The 20,699-nt window shown below is 49.5% G+C and overlaps 1 protein-coding gene across 1 annotated transcript in view; it reads left to right on the top strand.

Moving 5' to 3' along the window:
• Positions 1–20,699, top strand: part of DSCAML1 (DS cell adhesion molecule like 1) — a 356,255-nt gene that overhangs the window by 300,157 nt on the left and 35,399 nt on the right. The window contains exons 12-17 of the mRNA XM_061129091.1: positions 4,053–4,252; positions 4,884–4,980; positions 5,456–5,584; positions 12,648–12,815; positions 14,037–14,107; positions 19,429–19,669. Of these exons, the coding sequence (XP_060985074.1) occupies positions 4,053–4,252; positions 4,884–4,980; positions 5,456–5,584; positions 12,648–12,815; positions 14,037–14,107; positions 19,429–19,669 (906 nt within the window). The remainder of the gene's footprint in view (positions 1–4,052; positions 4,253–4,883; positions 4,981–5,455; positions 5,585–12,647; positions 12,816–14,036; positions 14,108–19,428; positions 19,670–20,699) is intronic.

The following is a 20,699-nucleotide window of genomic DNA, read 5'->3' as shown; positions in this document are numbered from 1 at the left end:
TTCACATCACAGATGGTGAGCTTGAGGCTCAGAGAAGTCAAGTTGCCTGTGTTAAAGACCTCATGTGCCAAGTCTCTCAGTGGTGTCCGACTCTTTGCAACCCCCTGGACTGTAGCCCACCAGGCTTCTCTGTCCATGAGTTTCTCCAGGCAAGAATACTGGAGTGGGTTGCCATTTCCTTCTCCAGAAAAGACATCATAGCTTGGTAGAAATACATCCACCTGGCCCCCAAGCTCTTTAAGCTGGGGGAGTCCACAGAAGCAGTTTCCTCTTCCTCACGGGTGGGCTCCCCTGAACCTGCCCTGAGCTGTGGGGCTATGAGAACATTGGGTTCTGCTGTGTGCCGCTCTTTGCCATAACAATGGTGAAGGAAGCCCACCCCTTACCCCAGGTGTGGTTAATGCCCAGGGCTGAAGGACCAGTTAGGCTCTTGAGGTCTTGTTGTCTCTGATTGCCCCTATGGCTGTCTCTTTTAACAAGGCTGCATGGAAAGACTCTGTGAGGTAGGACTGGCATGTATGGATGCACAGGTTGTGCACTGCTCAAAGGTACATAGCCTAAGGGGCAGGTAGAGTCTGGAACCCAGTTCCTACCCTACTGGCCAAGCTGTGGCTCCTGGCACCATGGGGCAACCTGCCAGAGGAATGCCTTTGTAATTCACACAGGCCCTGGACAGGCTGGTGCAGCCCTACCTGGAGAGCAAAACAGGGATGAACTGCCAGCTTCTCACCCTGGTACAGATCCTTGAAGTCCTCCTACCAAAGAAAGACTCATCCTTTCGCCTTCTACCTTGGGCCTCTGGCCTATGCTGAGGCTTGACCCTGCCCCCACCCCCTTCACACACACACACACACACCCCCTCACACACACCCCTTGTCATGAATACCCCCTGGCTTCCTCTTCGGCTTCAGCAGCAACCTCTTGATAGCAGGGACTCCTCTTGCCTAGGGGCTAGGCCCTCTTGCCTAAAGAGCTGAGCCTGTCAGGGCTCAGGCCTCCCAGGGGTGCCAGCTCACAGACTCTGACCATTCACGTCTGAGAAGCAGAAACAACCCCAAGGCCCCTCCCCACCCCCACATCCCAGTATTTCAGTCCTTCAGGAAAAATGGAGGCTCTGCAGTGCAAGGCCCGACTTGTTGATGTAAAATCTTACTCTATATTCCACCCAGGTTTATACGAGTGAATTATGCAAATCTTTGATGGAAAAATATTCCTCCACACATCCTTGAGAGTGTAAAACCTTAGTCAATAATTCATACTCGCATGTCTCTGACTGCAGGCTTTTTCTTCATTATAACTTGCACCTCGTTATTTGTCTTCCGAGTTTTATTGTATATCTTGGTGTAATGCCGTGCATTATAAAATTTATCTGCTTCATTATTTGATGAGCCAGGGCTGGGGATTGTGCTAAGATGTTGGTGTAGGAGCCGGGGGACCAGGACTGCCTGGATCCTGAAAGACCCAGCCCCATGTGACAGAAAGTAGAGGAGGTGGCTGACCGCATGGTGACTTCAGGGGATGCCAGAAACCACCCTTCATCCCCCACACCAGTTCCAGATGTCCCCTCATGCACTAACTGGCATCCCAGGTCACACCATTACAGCGCCTTGCCTTCATCCCTTTCTCCAAAGGTCTGTTTGTCCTTAGAAGTCAGATGACCCTGGAGACTTTTCTGGGAAGAATGTTGTCTGGGTAGGTGTTTAAAGCTGGACGAAAAGGAATTCCCTGAGGGTCCAGTGGTTAGGACTCTGAGCTTCCACTGCAGGGGTCCTGGGTTCAATCCCTCATCAGAGAACTAAGATCCCGCATGCCCTGCACAGCACAGCCAAAACAAAAAAACTGGAGGGCAGAGAATTCCTAATGATGCTAGGAGGGAAAGGAAGGGGCAGCCACTGAAATGGATCAGGGGTGCAATACCCAGAGGGGGGCCCGTAGGGTGGGGAGCATAAAGAGAGAGAAGACAGAGTTTCCTCTTGTGCCGTAATCCAAGCAGGCCAGTGAGGAGAGGATGATCAGTGTGAGCAGAGGTCCTCCCCTAACGGCAGGGGTGGAGAATGCTGTCCAATTCTTGCAGTCAACCACAGCGTGCCCTGATGTGTCTGCTCTAGCATGGCTCATGGATCCTCCTGGGACGAGAGTCCTGGGGACCTGTACTCTTAAGGGGCAAGGTCTCCTGGGAAATTGGTGAGGAAGTGGCAAGGACAAGGATGGTCTTCCAGCTATATTGGGTCTCATACCTCTCTGGGAACTGCCCTGCACATCTCTGCCTCCGAGCCTTTGTTCCGGCAGTTTCCACCCCCTGGGGTCCCCTTGCCTCTGCTCTCCCCATTTGCATCACTCCACGTCAGATGGTGAGCAGTTCTCCTGGCAGAGTGCTTAGCAATCTTTCCTGGAACTGCTGTTGTGCTGTCTGTTCTCACCACTGCAGTGAAGCTCCCGGAGGTCGGGTTTGTCCTGCTCACTCAGGGCTCCAGAACCCAGCATAGCCCTGGCGCCTAGCAGGTGCACCATCAGTGCTTGTTGAATGGCTGGGTGATGCCCTTGCAAACACTCCTCCGCCAAAATCAATTTCTCCTAATACCTCCCCGAATAACTCAGATTTTCTTCATTTTTATGTTGCTTAAGCAGGTCTCTACCTCACCCTCCCCTTACCCCCTCCTCCCAGGAGACAAGGACCCTGGGGCCGACACTGTCTTTCCCTCAGCCTCACCTCCCTCCTGCAGCTGGCTGTGGTGCTCAGGCCCAGAGGAGGGTCAAGACTGAGATGCCTCTGCCCACGGGAGCGGGAGGCTCTCCTGATGGCCAGTCAGGGCCTTGGTTGTTTCATGATGAGTTTTTTCAGGTCAGTAGTGAGGGGTGGGGTGAGGGAACCTATTGACACACTTGTAGGATTTAATTATGATGCTGCTGGCCAGGGTTTTCTGTCGCATTTTGTTGGGAAGAACTGGGGAGTTTCTCAGCTGCCTGGGAGGGCCCTGCTGTCTAGAAGCAGGGGGAAAACTAGCTGACCTCTGTGAGAGCTTGAGCCATGGACACAAGGCAGAGACCTCAGGCATATCATCTGGGGTCCACAGGCCTCCCTGTCGAAGGTGCATGGATCCAGTTCAAGGGATCCATGAATTGGGGCTGGGGTAAATCTGCATCCTTTTTTCCACTAACTTCTAACTGAAATTTTGTACTTCCATTCTGAACCATAAGCAACAAACCTCAGTGGTAGCAGCACCTGTGACTGTGATCAGTAGGTATTTTCGCGTCACAGCTGTGGCACATATCTGAAAATATCATTTATACTCATCACTATTACAAAATTGTTCTAATATAACTCAGCACTAGATCTTATTTCATAAAGAATAGTGAAGAATATATATTATGTGATGAACTATGTCAAAAGTTTGCTATTGAACGTTATTTGTATAACCGTACTTTGGTATATCTGGTTTCCTTTGTCATTTTATGTATGTTACACATTTCAAAGGATTCTGTTTATTGCCTTAAAGTAAATGAATGAATAGACTGATTCTGAAAAGAGGTCCATGGAATATCAGAACCCCTGAGGAAGACAGAGGCGGCCCAGGTCATGGGTGGGCGGAGAGAAAGGGAAAGGCAGTAAGGTTTTCTGTACCCACCTCCAACCATTATTAGACCCTCTCCCTAGGGCAGATGGGGCTTCTTTAGGGGCTCAGTGGTAAAGAATCCAGCCGCCAATGCAAGAGACTCTGGTTCCATCTCTGGGTTGGAAAGATCCCCTGGAGAAGGAAATGGCAACCCACTCCAGTATTCTTGCCTGGGAAATCCCATGGACAGATGAGCCGGGCGGGCTACAGTTCGTGGGGGTGCAGAACAGTCTGGACACCACGGAGCAACTGAACAACAACCCTCGGACGGAGGTGCTCCGGGGAGAGGGGCAGCCACGGGGCGGGGGCAGCCAGGGGGCGGGGCATCCAGGGGCGGGGCCTCTGCCCTGGGTAAGTGCCCTCCGTGCTGGGCAAATGCCCTACATGTGCTGGCTTTCCGCACTCACTGGGACTGCCTACACCTCCTTCCTTCCCCAGTCCCAGCCATGATCACCTCCCACCCCAACACCACCATCGCCATCAAGGGCCACGCCAAGGAGCTCAACTGCACCGCGCGAGGCGAGCGGCCCATCATTATACGCTGGGAGAAAGGGGACACGGTCATCGACCCTGACCGCGTCATGCGGTATGCCATCGCCACCAAGGACAACGGCGATGAGGTTGTCTCCACGCTGAAGGTAAGCCCCCGTGCCCATCTCAGGGGGAACCCCACTCTCAGAAAGTGGGGAGCCCACAGCTATTGCATCTGAATCCAGAAGAGGTAAACAGGAGTCTGGGAGCCCCGCCCCGAAAAGTACCTCTCCTTTCCTACCTATTTCCCTCCTTCACACACCAACCTATGTCTTGAGCCTCATTTTGTCTCCTTTCTGACAACTCTACACTTTAAATGTATGGGATCCTCAGCCACGCCCTCCCACTCCCCTCCCCTCTGGACCCCTGGGATCCTCCCTCCATCCTGGGACCCCCTCAGCCCCTCCCTCTGTCTTAGGACCTCTCAGCTCCTCCCTCCATCCTGGGACCCCTCAGCCCCACGTCTGTCGTGGACCCCCAGCCCCTCTCCCCAAGCCCTCCAGCCCCTCCCTCTTTTAGACACGCTCAGCCGGCTCCCTGCACAGACTCTTCCACACTTCCATCCATTGAACTCTCTGGGAAGAGGAATTCTTGACAAACCCTGGGTGGGTCCCCTCCCAGAAGAAGGTGGTCTTGCTGGTCCCCCACTAGATGGGCCCCCTTCAGCAGATGGGGTCTAAAAGACTCTCCCCATTCCTTCCTCTCTCCGCGCCCTCTGCCCCTTGGACTACCTCCCAGCTCAAGCCTGCTGACCGTGGGGACTCTGTGTTCTTCAGCTGCCATGCCATCAACTCATATGGGGAGGACCGGGGTTTGATCCAACTCACCGTACAAGGTACCTCACCCGCCCCACGTCCCCAGCCCCTTCCTCCGGGCCACTGCAGACAGCAAGGTCCGTGATGGCAGAAGCCCCTGTGGAGCACACTGTTGCCCCCAGAAGTGGGGGACCTGGATCTGTGGGCCCAGACCCTGGGGGAGGTGTGAGGAAGGAAAGTAAAGATGGAAAACCTGGGAGCTCTGCATGGAGGGAAGCGGGCCATCAGCTGTGAGGGGTCCCTCCAAAAGGGGCTGAGGAAGAGAGGGAGACAGAGCAGGGACCCAACGCACCCGCCTCTGCCTCTGAGCCCTGCTGCCAGGCTCCTCCATCCGCATGCTGCCTTGCTGGAACTCCAGGGCTCAGGGCCCTCAGAGAGACCCTTGTGCCACCAGTCCACCCAGCACAGATCCCTCGATCTCTGCAGAGGGTCGGCAGGAGGCCAAGCTCTCTGCTGCCATCCTCACCCCTGCCCCCTTCCCCTGTCACTCCCCAGAGCCCCCTGACCCCCCAGAGCTGGAAATCCGAGAGGTGAAGGCACGGAGCATGAACCTGCGCTGGACCCAGCGATTCGACGGGAACAGCATCATCACGGGCTTTGACATCGAGTACAAGAACAAAACAGGTAGGTGAAGGCTCGGCCCACCGTGGCGCCTCGCACCACCTGCCTGGACAGTGTTCCTCCAGCGGGACAGCCCTCAGCTGTCAGGGCTGCCCATCTAAGACAGACACACAAGCCCTCGTGTCTTCCAAAGGGAGGGACGTTGGTCAGGTTAGGAACCCAGGGGGCAGATGGAAGGATCCCCTCAGTTGATTGGGAGGAAATGTCAGTCCCTTCTTCCCAGGACTGACCCTGGGCAGATCCATAGGGCATTCTGATTTAAAGCAGCTTAAAAGGCCCTGAGCCAGGAACTACTGTCTGTATCTGTGGGGTCAGAGACATCCCAGTTTCACTGGGTCATCTAGGCAGTCCAGATTTGAGATGATGGGGTTGCTTGGAAGTCAGAGAAACTGATCCTTCCCAAGAATGAGTCACTGGGGACGTAGGAGTCCCTGGAAAGTTTAGATCTAAGTTTCTTCTTCTTAGAAGCCCTCCAAGACCCCTCCCTTGGGACTCTACTAATAGCTTCTAAGAGGTTGCCTTCTACTGTGAAGCCACTTAGAGCAAAGTGAACAATGGACCCCTGTGTCTCTGGGGAAACGAGGGACCCACAGTCAAATGACAGGGATGGCAAGGAGGGGACAAACAACCTGGACAAAAGGCCAAGCCAAGAAAGAGCTGTAGCTGATGTTTGTATCCACGTGACTATTTCTAAAAAGTACAGGCGACAGGGGGCTGCCCCTGAGAGGGCCCCGGGGGGCTTCAGTGCAGGTGAGAGAAGGAGAAACGAACCCCTCCTCTTGGGTCCTTTCATGCTTTCAGAATTCAAGACCATCAGCCCATATAAGCCTTTTAAAAATACTTTTTAAAATAAAACACAGAAAGCAAGTCTGGAAAACAAGCCTCCCCAACCGCCCTTCTCCCACCAACTCCAACTCATCTTCTAGTCCTCAGCCTAGATCCAAGGTTTTGTTTCCTCAAAAGCCTTCCAGACCCTTCCTCTCTTCCTTAGCACAGCACATAGTCATTGGCTGTCTGACTATCTGCTCCCCAAAGTGTCAGCCCCAGGATAGCATCCACAGCTGTGTTTACCTCTTGAGAAGCCACTCTGCCCAGGACACTGGGTTCCTCGTTCTTGATGCAGGTTTCTACAGGACGGAGCCCTGCCCTCAGAAGCTTACAGTCTAACTGGGGAGAAAAGTCAGCTCATAGCCAGACCTCCCAAGGTCACTGTCAGTGCAGAAGGAGGGCCACAGAAAGAAGAGGTTGCTGCACAGACAGGGGTCCTCAGAGCAGTATCTCTCCCGTCCTTGCAGATGCTGCCCTGAGTTGGGAGAAGATGGGAAGCTAACGGGGCGTATATTCAGGGAGAGGGAAAGGGCCGAACCGCAGCAAGGTGCAGTGCACTCCGGGGAGTGGCATGTCTAGCAGAGGGTTCGCAGACCCAGCAGTGCTAGTGGTAAGGAATCTGCCTGCCAGTGCAGGAGATGTGGGTTCGATCCCTGGGTCAGGAAGATCCCCTGGAGGAGGAAATGGCAACCCACTCTAGTGTTCTTGCCTGAAGAATCCTATGGACCGAAGAGCCTGGCAGGCTATAGTCCAAAGGGGCACAGAGATTTGAACATGCCTGAATGACTAAGCACACAGACCCAGTTTCTGGGCAATAAGACTAAAAAGTGCTCTGGGCTCCAGGTTGGGAGGGAGCCTCTGGACTGAGCTTTTATTTCCTTGGGGAAGGCCATTGAAAGCCACTAGCCATGTCTAAGATCCTAGTGAGAGACTTAAGCAACATGGCACCTTGGCAGGGGTCATCAGGCGTCATTGGGGAGGAGGGGTGTCCAAGAAGCGAGTGACCAGGCTGCCGCAGTCTGTAGCTGAAACAGGTTATGAGCAGGGGCTGGGCAGTGGTGGAGGCAGAGGGCACAGAGAGGAGAGGAAGCCCACTGGGTTCATCTCACATCTCAGGGCTTCCCAAGGCTGGGCACAAGCTTCCTAGGAGCCAGACAAGAAGGGACGGGTCTGTCCACAGCCAGCATCTCCCTGCCTGCTTGATGTAGCTGGCAGGGCTCCATTCCTATTGGGGGTGGGGAGTGGATGCCCGGGCTGTCCCTCGGGTCCCTCCCCTACTGCTCATTGGGACTGCCTCCCTGTCCTCCTCCCCCATGATGCCCCATTGCCCACCGTCCCCTTCCTCCACTGACCACCTTCTAATGTGTGGAAACCTTTCCTGGGGCGCTGCTCAGCCAGGCGAAGCTGAGAACATCACACATCTGGAGAGCTGTGGAGAAGGAGAGATGCGCAGGGAAGATGCTATTTTCAGAGCTCATCCACATCTTCCCCCAACCCTGTCTGGCTCTCCTGAAAGATGAGGAACCATCATACCCACTCCAGCTCTGGGGTACCAGGATGGACAGAAGGGGGAGGAGAGGGTAATGAAACCGAACCTCAGACTCTCCCATCCACAGGATCTTTGCACCTGTAAAAACAAAAACAAAAACAAAAAAAAAACAGGTCACAGGATCAAGAGCCCAGAGAAGCTGGGCTGGTCCATTCTCCGGTCTTCCAGTAGGCCTACTCTGGGCCATGCCACTCAAACAGGCATCTGTGCTGGCATTTAGGAAAAGGAGTCCCGTGGGAACTGAGGAGAGTTACCACTGGAGTCAGGCAGAGGCTGTGAACACAGCATCGCTTCCTCATCTGTGAGGCGGAAATAGTAATGCCTGTCTTGTGGGAGTGTTTTGAGGACTGAAGAGAAAGCAGCTATCATGGGTCCGTAGTTCCTCTCCTCCTTCTAACTGAAATAGCTCATGTGGCAGTTTACAGTCCTGTGACTCTTGCAGGCTGAAATGTGTGTCTGTCAGTCAGCAGCATGTACTGAGTGCCAATCATTTTGTTGCCGAGTCATGCATCAGCCATGTGGTAGAAAAGACAAAGAACGAGGAGACAGAGCGCTGCCCTTGGAGCTGATGATGCAGTTGCAGTGAGAATATTCAGAGATGTACACACTTGAGCGTGCACACACACACACACATGCACACATGCAGGTACTTTCAGGACCATTACAAAGCACTCTGCAATCGCATGTAATATACCACAAACTGAATTACGTGACAACTGAAAAAGGTATCCTAGGGAACGGATGGGTGACTCAAAGAAAGGAGCGGCATGTGTGTGCGTGTGTGTGTGTGTGTGTGTATAAGTAGATCTTCTGCCTGCATCGAGAATACTAGAACAAGAACAAGTTTCAAAGCAGAAGACTTGGGTTGACCAAGTGTCAGGGTTGCATGATCTTTAGCAAGCTACTTAAGGTCTTTGAGCATCTCTATCTGTCAGTACAGACAATGGCACATAATCCAAGGTGGCTGCGAGGAACACATGAACATGAAGATTTATGTGCCCGTGCCTAGCACGGAGCCTGGCACATGGTCCCCGTGCTGTGGCTCCTGTCCCTTCCCGCTTCCTCCTGCCCCAGACCGCACCCTCCTGTGGCTGGAACATCTGTCCCTGACCCCCTTCTTTGTCACAAGTGTGCCTCTTCCAGGTTTTCTGCCGTGTTGCTCATCATGCTAATTTTCCCAGGGAAATTACCACGTCTGCCCTTTCTAAGCCATCGTGCTCACGCTGACTCCTCCTGGCCCCAGGCAGCAGAGTAATAATACATGAATGCTGAATGATAAATAGCACCGTCCACACAAATCTATCAGACAGCGCTGCGCAGATTTAAAAATGCAGACACCACATTTCGGCCCTGTTTTCCAAGCAAGGAGCAGGGATGAGTTCTTTGAGGATGGCCCAGAAGGCAGCCTCGTGGTAGGAACCATCAGCCATCATGGGCTGAGCCAGCCCCATGCGGCTTGGCACTGTGTGGGTGTGGGGCTGCCAGAGGGTCGGGTGTTGGGATGTGGTGAGTGGTCGCGGTGATCCAGGAAAGCCCTTCTCGGTGCAGTGGAGATCACCGTGGGGGCCTCAGAGCTGTGATGCAACGAGGAAATCAGAGATGCAGGATGGACTTGTTTCCCCCCGCACAGGCAGCTGAATGCTCCAGATGTGGCTTTTGTCCAAATGCTCCCCCTTCTACAGTGAATGTGTCTCCTGAAATACCAAAGCCCCCAGGTCCCCTCCCAGCAAGGAGCCCACTGAGTAGAAGGCACTGACATCTCCCCAGCCACTTCCTTATTTTTTAAGAAGAATATTTTGCATCGTAAACCCTTTGATGAAGAAAGGGAGAGAGAGCCCTTAATGAAATATGTTAATCTGGGTAAGCCAGGCTCATATGAAAGGGAATATTAAAAGAGACAATATTCACCAAAGCCAGCTCAGTACTCTGAGAGCTGAAAAGGAAAGGGAAGAAAATAGGGCCACTGATTTCAGCTATTCAGGTCAGAGAGATGGCAGCGATCAAGTTTGGAAAATCAGCGAGAGACCTCCAAATTTGACTCTGATGCATGAGCCTGCAGGGGCTGTGGGGAGAGAGCGGTTTTGTGCCAACATCAAAGGTGATTTGGGAACACAAGGACAAATCCACCTGCAAATGACTGGCAATAGCAGAAAAAAGGGGGCCACTCTCTGGGATCCCCCTGTCTTCCTATGATTGGCAGCTAGGGAGGAGGCAAGCAAGGGAAAAGCAAAGGATATTTACTGTGACTGCAAAATGTGGAGGAACCACAAGTCCAACATCCAGGACCACAAAGTGGGCTCTGATCTAAGACCAACAGTGGGTTTTAAGTGCCCAGGGTGTGCCAAGTGGTAGAGATGGGCAAAGTTGTAGATATGGTTTCCTTCAGGGAGCTTCTCTGTGTATAGATGGAAATAGAATCCAGGGGTGGGAAAAATGTATGAAGTGAGAGGAGAGCATAGGATGGAGCCTTGAAGAACTTGAACCATAAGGTAAGAAAGATGTACCTGCAAAGTGAAGAGATAACCCAAGAGATTAGTAAAAGCTAGAAAGTGAAAGTTGCTCAGTTGTGTGTGATTCTTTGTGACCCCGTGGATGGGGTCCTCCAGGCCAGAATACTAGAGTGGGTAGCCATTCTCTTCTCCAGCGGATTTTCCCAACCCAGGAATCGAACCAAGGTCTCCTGCATTTCAGGTGGATTCTTTACCAGCTGAGCTACCAGGGACTCCCTAGGAAAAGCTAGAGACTATTTTAATAGGCAACCCAAGAGAAGAGTGTTTTGGGAAGGGACAGGTTTAAGTGTTGAACATACCTTGAAGGCCAAGTGAGAAATCAGACTTGATGACATGCACGTCCCCTGTACAGTGGAGATATGGTGCTGATGTCATAGAAAGGTATGAGGGGTAAATGGTGTCCATCACTGCACTTGGCACATCACAAGTGCTTGGTAAATATTAGCACCTCTTTTTTTTTAACACCTTAGTTTTCAGACACATCATTTGGGTCTCCTTCCTCTGCCTGCACTCATCAAAAATGAATGCACTGACTCATGATCGCTGTCCCTCTCCTATAAACATGGGCAAATCAAATATGACGTGTGAGCTGGCACCATTTCCCAGGATGCCACAGAGAGAAGTGAACACCTGCCTCCACATTGCTAGCCCATTTCCTCCTGAACTAAAGTGGTACCCTCGGCAGGAAGGAGCCTGCGTGTTTGCAACTCTGGCTTAACCTCCCAGCCCCAGTGACTTTCGGGCAGTTGCGGTGTTTTGAAAAGACAAGGAGAATATACTGTTTTTCTGAGCATCCATAGTCTGCCATTTGTGACGCTGGCTCATGAAACCAAAGAATTAAATGCAAAACTGCACATGGGGAACCAGGCCAGTGCCCTTCACAGATGCCAAGCTGGTGTGGCTAAAAGAGGTGTTTTGAAAAGCGTCAAGACCTCAATTAGCCAGAACGTGGGAGATGGGATAGTCTCTTTGGGTGAACCAATCCTCCTGATTTACCAGGCATTAGCTTAAAAAAGAGTCTTCCTAAAAAATTCTAGAATATGCCATCCTCCCTCCCTGACTCAGGGATTAAACTGTAGTGAATATAATTTAATCTTTTCTGCTGACAATTCTCAGGATCCTCTACTGTGGATTTAAAAGACATGGAAAATTAGGCTGAATAGTCACATCAGGGCGTGCCCTGGGAAGATGTTTAAGCCACACTATCAGCTAGTTTCCTTGTGCTTTACCTTTTTTTGTCTTTTCAAAGCAAAGTGCCAATAACGTAATCTGGTTATGAATTCTGGGTTTGGAGGGTACTGGCTGAGGCATTGCTGTAACTGCAACCCCTTCCATTTCTCTCTGGAATCCCCTAGTAGGTGCACAGGAAAAAATTCATTAAATGAATGACTGGGTTTCTCTGGAGATGCAGAATGTTTACTGTCACAGTATCCCTGAGTGGTATTTATCGGGTATCTTTCACATTCTACAGTTTTGCTAAACATTAGCCCTGGAATGGGCTGCCAGTCCCCCGGGATGAATTGGAAACATGCTCATCACTTTGTTGGTTTCTGACACTAAAGATTCAGAGACCATTCTCTTGCTGGTGAGAGAGGAAAGGGTTTGCCTAGGGACTCTGGCACTTGGTTTATTCCCCCACCCCACCCCCAACAGCCTAGGAAACATTCAAGACCACCACCACACAAATGCACAAGAAAAAGAAATACAGAAGCACACACAGAGGAGGAGAAAGGGGGATAAGACTTGGCTTCCCCATTTGCACTGGAATCTTGGGTGGAGGGGGTGTCTCACAGTTACAACACAGCACTGGTGTGGTGTGAGAGACCAGGAACAAGGGCACTAGCCAATGAGACCCTAAGAGACAGCAAGCATTGGTGATCTTGGAAGGGGCCATAAGAAACATCTGAGGTTTGGGTTTACCAGGCGGCCCTGGGTAGAGAAGGGTTAAGCTTCCTGATTCTCCAAGCAGTGGACTTGCTGTTCCCATGCTCAGGCATCCCTTGATCTCTTGAACTTCATGGAACAGAACAGTTCTCTCTGAAGTTCTCTTGCTGCAGTCTCTGTAAGCAGGACCTCTTCTGGGCACCTAGGTTGAGTTTGGGATGTGCTGCTGCTTGAGGCTGGAGAGGGGTCCTGGAGTTTGCCTGGCTGTGGTTAGAAGTGGGTGTCCTTTCTCCAGATTCCTGGGACTTCAAGCAGTCCACACGCAACATCTCCCCGACCATCAACCAGGCCAACATTGTGGACTTGCACCCGGCCTCCGTGTACAGCATCCGCATGTACTCCTTCAACAAGATTGGCCGCAGCGAGCCGAGCAAGGAACTCACCATCAGCACTGAGGAGGCTGGTGAGCACCTCGCCCTGTCACCCCTGCCCATGGGCTCGGAGATCAGGGGCATCTGGGGCCCTCACCTACCCTGTCCACTGGCAGTGGGTTTGCAATTAGAAGAGGTAAGGGGGGAGATTCCAAGGTGTGTGTTTGTGTCTGCCTCTGGATCATCGGAGACTCTTCTGCCTGACCTTCTCCAAATGGGTTTCTAGATGCAATGTTTTCAGGAGCTGTCCGTGGTTCTGCTCCCACTCCACTGGCCCCAGACTGTCTGGAAAGGACAGATAGGCTAGAATTGCAAAAGCTGGGGGTACTACTGCCCTGGATTATCTCCTGTGACTTTTGTCATGAAGTTTTCCTGAAAATTTAAGCAAGATTTCCCTTATTGTATTTTCTGTTACTGTCATTGCAAAATAGAAATTAATACCAAAAAGTACATATACATGTGCAGTTTTACACATAGTAATAATAATAAAGCAAAAACTAGTATAACCAACACTCATTATCACTTCCCAGAGGTCCTCTATATACCCGTTCTCAACCATAACCCCATCCCTCCCCCTGAAGTAACAAGTATCCCAGCTTCCTTGTTTTCTTTTTCATACATGTCACTGGTATATGTACACATAACCATACAGTTTAGTTTTGCCTGTTCTTCTAATAGAATGCATGCATGAAATAATACTTCATATATTCTCTTGTATCCCCCTTGTTGTGGTCTATATTCTTTTTGTGAGCTTCAGTATAGCTGTATAATTTGTCTATTTTCATTCCCCATCCAAGGAATATAAACAGTTGCAGAATTACAGACTCATCTTATGGACAAACTTTACTCTTTAGCTGATTAAAAAAAAAAAAGAAAAGAAATGCCAAAATGTTTTCCAAAGGGTTGTACCAACTTGCTCTCCCATGGTTAGCATATAAAAGTTCCTGCCACTTCATATTTTGGTCTGCACTTTGTACTATCAAACTTTTTAAAAAATTTTGCCAACCTGCTGGATGTGGAGTCATATTTAATAGTCATTGTTTGCTATGTTTTCAGCAAACTATGGAGAATGAATAGGAAATTCAAACCCTATGATCACTTCAAGAGGGACTCAAACAGAGGTTCTTTGCTGCTTTAGACAAGTTTTTCCTTTCTCTGCAGCAGCCCTCCAGCTCAAGGATGGGACTGAGGGCATAGGGCTCTTTTCTTCCAAGACATGACTCATAACGTTGCTTCTCCTGACCCCACCCCAGCTCCTGATGGGCCTCCCATGGATGTAACCTTGCAGCCAGTGACCTCACAGAGCATCCAAGTGACCTGGAAGGTAAGCAAAGTCAAAAGCATTTCCCCTGAAGTGTCTCCCTCCCTTTCCCATCCTTAATCTTCAAATGAAGCCCCAACAGACTTGTTAGTGTCTGGTGTCTTCCAGTACCCACACCTATTTATTACTAAATACATGAGGTTGGAGGGGTGGAAAGAGAGGAGGATACAGGAACTGGTCCCCCCACCGATCCCCACTCCCTTCTCCACCATGGCTTTCTGATGGAGGCCTCTGCTTGGAGTGGGATGAAGAATTTGTCAGTGCCAAGGAGAGAAGATGATTCTTTTACATGCTGGTCTGTCCTACAAACCCCACAGGTTGTAATATATCTAGAGCTGGAATTGATTTTGTGTACATTTCAAAGGGACTCTATGGATAACAGGAGACGAAATGACAGGGTCTCACCCTTGTCTTGGCCCTGTGACTAGAGCTGAGAAGTAGGGTGAAACCATCCCCTGTGTTCTCACAGTCAAGACTTCAACAGGGAGCTTGGTCTTTTCTTGATTTCCTCCTCTGTAAAATCAGAATGAAAAAATAACTGCCCTCCCTAGTTCTGGGGGAGGGGGAGCTGTAGAGAAAACAAACCAGTATGTGCTGCAGCCATTTCTAAGGGGAAGAAACTTGTAGATCTAGAAGGTATCTGAAGACTGTCTCTGATGGGAAATCTTAGAGGCAATTCCACAGCAGGGCAGAGAAACAGCATAATCTTGAGCATGACCAAGGAATGCTTTCCTGGGAAACTCTGGCCTCATCACCGCATCCCTGGCATGGGCACAGAAGGGCTGCCCATTCTGATGGCTTCCTGCTGCATTTTCCAGTGTTTGAGTATTTTCTTGCACTAACTTCTCTGTTCCTGTGGAACTGACAGAAGAGATATTTCTCCTTCCTATCAGAGGAGGCCATGGTATAGAGATGCAAGGTGACTTCCATGGTCATTCAAGTCATGACAGGTGCGGAACTTCACTGCACACAGTCTGGAGCCAACGCCCAGTCTCCCCACAGAAGCCCACTGTCTGGAGGTCAGGAACAGAGAGTTTCCTAAGGCCTGTTCCTGTTCTTCTTCTTGGATTTCTCCAGCCCCACCAGTAGGGCTTGGGGGGTTACCTCCTCTGCATCTGGGCTTTGAGTCCAGGGTCATTTTCTGACTCTAACTCCTGGTGGAAAAACTCCAGGCACTTTAGTCCTCCTTCTAGTCCCTTCATAAAGGTAGACTTGAGAATCAGAGAGATTCAAAAGGGTCTAGTAATATTTTCCCTAAAAAAAAGACTGCATGTTTGGGACCTCCTTGGTGGTCCAGTGGTTAAGACTTCACACCTCCCCTGCAAGGGATCCAGGTTCAATCCATGATCAGGGAACTAAGATCCCACATGCTGTGTGATGTGGCCAAAAAATAAAACAATTTTTTAAAAAACCAAGGGAAAAAAGACTACATGTCTTGGCATGCGCACACACACACACGCACACACACAAGGCAGCAGAGCCTGGTTCCCTCCCGCCCCAGAGAAATGACCAGGACAAAAGTGGGACAGAGGCTGGGCAGTTGGTCCTCCCTGGGTACCAGCCCTCTGAGTAGATAGATACCTGGAGCCCTGGTTCCCTCCAGGTTCAGATCTGGTTGCCAGAGCTTCCCTCAGAAACTGGGAGTGAAGCCTGGAGTCTAGACCCCAAGTCTTATCTGCATCCTGACTCTGCATCCATTTCCTAAGAATACTCCAAGGAATTTGCACTACAAAGGAAACTATAAGTAAGGTGAAAAGACAGCCCTCAGATTGGGAGAAAATAATAGCAAATGAAGAAACAGACAAAGGATTAATCTCAAAAATATACAAGCAACTCCTGCAGCTCAATTCCAGAAAAATAAATGACCCAATCAAAAAATGGGCCAAAGAACTAAACAGACATTTCTCCAAAGAAGACATACAGATGGCTAACAAACACATGAAAAGATGCTCAACATCACTCATTATTAGAGAAATGCAAATCAAAACCACAATGAGGTACCATTACACGCCAGTCAGGATGGCTGCTATCCAAAAGTCTACAAGCAATAAATGCTGGAGAGGGTGTGGAGAAAAGGGAACCCTCTTACACTGTTGGTGGGAATGCAAACTAGTACAGCCGCTATGGAAAACAGTGTGGAGATTTCTTAAAAAACTGGAAATAGAACTGCCATATGACCCAGCAATCCCACTTCTGGGCATACACACTGAGGAAACCAGATCTGAAAGAGACACGTGCACCCCAATGTTCATCGCAGCACTGTTTATAATAGCCAGGACATGGAAGCAACCTAGATGCCCATCAGCAGATGAATGGATAAGGAAGCTGTGGTACATATACACCATGGAATATTACTCAGCCATGAAAAAGAATTCATTTGAACCAGTCCTAATGAGATGGATGAAGCTGGAGCCCATTATACAGAGTGAAGTAAGCCAGAAAGATAAAGAACATTACAGCATACTGACACATGTATATGGAATTTAGAAAGGTGATAACGATAACCCTATATGCAGAACAGAAAAAGAGACACAGAAATACAGAACAGACTTTTGAACTTTGTGGGAGAATGTGAGGGTGGGATATTTCAAAAGAACAGCATGTATACTATCTATGGTGAAACAGATCACCAGCCCAGGTGGGATGCACGAGACAAGTGCTCCGGCCTGGTGCACTGGGAAGACCCAGAGGAATCGGGTGGAGAGGGAGGTGGGAGGGGGGATCGGGATTGGGAATACATGTAAATCCATGGCTGATTCATATCAATGTATGACAAAACCCACTGGAAAAAAAAAATAAATAAAAAAAAATAAAAAAAAAAAATACTCCAAGGAAGCCTGGAGGTGGGGGCGGGAATGAATAAGTATGTAAACCTCTGAGACATTTGGCTACAAAGCTCCAACCTGGAGGTCGATAAAAATTTAGAATCAGATTTACTTCTCCAAAGTCTCATGATGAAAAATAAAATTGATTAGAAAGTTAGAACTTCAGAATGAACCAGCCTATCAATAAATTTTGGGGCTGACTTCTCAAGGGAATTTTTTTTTAACACCAAGAAACAGATTAATGAAAAATAAAGATTCACTTGAAAGATAAGTCACTTCATTTTAAGACTCTTTCCTTGAGATGGATCACCACTGCTTTATGACATAAATTTGCAATCAGCTCTATTGATTTCTTAATGCTTCAGAGAAATATTGTTAAGATTGATTTAAATCCTGAGTGTGCCTGTTTAAAGGGGTGGGGCTATACAGGGAGAAGGGAGAGAGAGGGATGGAGGGAAGATATGTCAAGATTTGTAAAAATGTGTGAATATCTATACGTATGTAGCAAGGTATGCCTGAATGCCTACCCAAGGCCTCTGCCAGTGTATGTTGATGTGAAGGACGGCAGTGTGGCGCTATGTATATCACACATAGATAAGTGTATATGGTGGTGCAGGCGGCTCTAAGTATGTAGGTGTGTGTGTCATTGTGCAATGATATAAATATCAGTGTGTTTCAATGTGGGCACAGATATGTAACAGAGTATATGTCAGTGTGAGGACAAGGGCACCCTGAAGATATGTTTGTGTCTATAATAAGTGTCTGAATGTGTGAGTGTGTAGATTATTTGTTGCTTAGTCACTAAATCATGTCTGACTTTGTGAACCAATGGTCTGTAGCCTGCCAGGCTCTTCTGTCCATGGGATGCTGACAAGAATGCTGGAGTGGGTTGCTATTGCCTTCTCCAGGGGATCTTCCCCACCCGGGGATTGAGCCCTCCTCTCCTGCATTGGCAAGTGGATTCTTTACCACCTAGCCACCTGGGAAGCCTGAGTGTGCAGATACAACACCCACATTCAGAAATTCTCCCTCTTACCAACTAGCAAACAGGACTGTCTAAGTGCAAAGAGAAAGATTATTCAGGCATCAACAGAAAGTCAAGTCAATTAAATACACACACACCTAGTTAGTGAGTTCAAAACAATTATGTTAAATTAAAAACTTAATTTTATTAAGTTAACAGTGAGCTTAAAAATGCAGTTCATTTGAAACATTCATTGAATTTAAAAAATGAGCTGTTTTACTAACTTAATTGTTTTTGATCACACTATTTTTTAGTACAGTAAAAGGTGGGCTTTTAAATTAACTGCCTCGTCTTCAAAACCCTGATTCAAGCTGTTTTTCTATGTACTGGTGTGTGTGTGTGCTCTCTCAATATATAGATGGGCACGTCCCCTCATTAAAGGAACCAGTTTCTATTTGTGAGTCTGTATGTTTCTGGCCATGGGTAGGTGTGTATTGGGATGTTTGCTTTGATGGGTCTGGGTGTGTGTGTTCATGGTTCCAGATGTAAGGGGACGTATCAAGATCCTCTGTGTGTGTGTGTGTGTGTGAGATCACGTACAAGAATGTCTGTGTCAGTGTTTCCCTGTTGATGGTTTCTCTCTCAGAACACCTGTGTGCATGGCTGGTTGTGTATCAGGGTTCCTGCTGGGTGTGAGAGTGTATTTTCCACTCCAATACTAACGCCAGTGGAGTCTTCTCCCTTGGCCTGCCTGCCTGGGGTCAGCCCTTCATTCCCACCAGCCCAGACAGAGCTCCGTGGTCCCCCCATCACCTACCTGTCACCCCCATCTCTGTCCCTCCGTCCAGAAGCCAGCTTCAGGCCTGGGCTGTCCACGCACCCCAGCCGCTGGCCAGGATGTCAAGGGCAGTCCAGCTCCAAGAGGGGCTGGGCTCGCATCAAAGTCAAGGACTCTTTTTTTTTTTAACTTGTGGTACCATACCATTTTATGTACATAAAACTGATCATTTTAACCATGTTCATAGGTAGAGGTCAGTGAAAATGTACATTAACAGTGTTGAGCAGCCGTCACCACTATCCATCTCTAGAACTTTCTCATGATCCCAAACAGAAACTCTGCGGACCCAGCCATCCAAGCCTCCAGTAACCTCTGTCCTACTTTCTGTTTCTGTAAATTTGGGGATTCTAGTCACCTCAGAGAAGCATCATACAATATTGCTCCTTTTGTGTCTGGTTTATCTCACTTAATGTATTTTCTAGGTTCATCTATGATGTAGAGGTTATCAAAGTTTCATTCCTTTTTAAGGCTGAATAATATTTCATTGCATGTATGGACCGTATCATCTTTATCCATTCACCTCTCTGTGCACACTTGGGTTGCTTTTACTTTGGCCTAGACTCTGGGTGAGATGGGAGCCTTACAAGGCTTGGGAGCAAGGGAGTGACATGATCTGTCTTTGGTTTTAAGAGCATCCTCTCAGAATGTCACTGTGTCTTTGTCTCCCCCCCACCACCCTCCCACCCCATACTCACAGGCGCCCAAGAAGGAGCTGCAGAATGGCGTCATCCGTGGCTATCAGATCGGCTACCGAGAGAACAGCCCGGGCAGCAATGGGCAGTACAGCATCGTGGAGATGAAGGCCACGGGGGACAGTGAAGTCTACACCCTGGACAACCTCAAGAAGTTTGCCCAATATGGCGTGGTGGTCCAGGCCTTCAATCGGGCTGGCACAGGGCCCTCATCCAGCGAGATCAATGCCACCACACTGGAGGATGGTGAGGGCACCAGTCGAGGGTAATGGGTACAGATCTCAGCTGTGGGCAGAGCCACAGGGGTGCCAGGGAGGGCTGGGGGCCCTTCCCTGCTCCTGGGCCCCATCATCATCCTGTGGTACACACAGCCTCCCTGGATCCCTCCATCTCCTCTCACCCATTGGCTTCTCAAGGGATGCTTGGTCCGTTTAAGTCTCTGGGCCTCTCCATCCATTGGCTGGCTCTCTATCCATCACTTTCTAATGCTTTGCCCATTGGTCTCTCTATTGAGCTACTGATCTGTCTGAGTGCCTATCTGTGCATCTGTCTGACTGCATTCATCTTCTCCCTCTGCCTTTTCCTTCTCCCTCATTCTGGCCCCTCACCCACCTCTCTCCCCAAGCTTTCCTCTACACTCTGGGTCCTATTTCCCCTCCTTTAGGCCCTCCAGGCTGGAAAAAGGGCAGAAGCCAAGTTACCTGTGCACTTCTGAGCTAGAACATGTCCACCATCTGTTTTAGGGACCTGAGACGAGACTGTGGAGTTACAAAATCCCAAGGTCCATGGACAGAGGATTTGGAGCCCAGTTTTTAAAACTGAATTCTTTGAGGATTGGAGAGGACTCCAACTTTGAGTGAATGATGGGGTTTCTCAGGCAGAGAGGGTTAAGAGGCAGCAGGAGCATGCCGCTCTCCAAGCACAGAGAAGAGCCCACTGTTACCCGAGCTTGTGCTAGGAAACGAAAGGAGACATGATCCTTGATACCCACCCTAAGAGATGGAGCCAGGCTGGTCACAGCCCCCCAAAAAGCAGAATAAATAGAGCTTCCTTCTTGATACCCCAGCCTAAGACCAAGATATGGAATTAAAACCTGTCACTGAATCTGAGCCTTCCCCCAGCAAAGGGAGGGAACTGACTGCCCTGGAAACATAATGCCGTTGCCCCATGGACATCGAGATACCCAGCATTCTACCATTAGAGATTCATTCCTTTTGCTAAGCAATGTCCTTTCCTATCTCATTCTCTCTGAAAATGCAGACACCCTTGGGAGGGA

Source organism: Dama dama, chromosome 1 (genome assembly GCF_033118175.1).
Source record: "Dama dama isolate Ldn47 chromosome 1, ASM3311817v1, whole genome shotgun sequence".
Classification (NCBI taxonomy): Eukaryota; Metazoa; Chordata; class Mammalia; order Artiodactyla; family Cervidae; genus Dama; species Dama dama.
The sequence above is the reverse complement of the archived record's forward strand: the minus strand, read 5'-3'. Positions and strand labels throughout refer to the sequence as shown.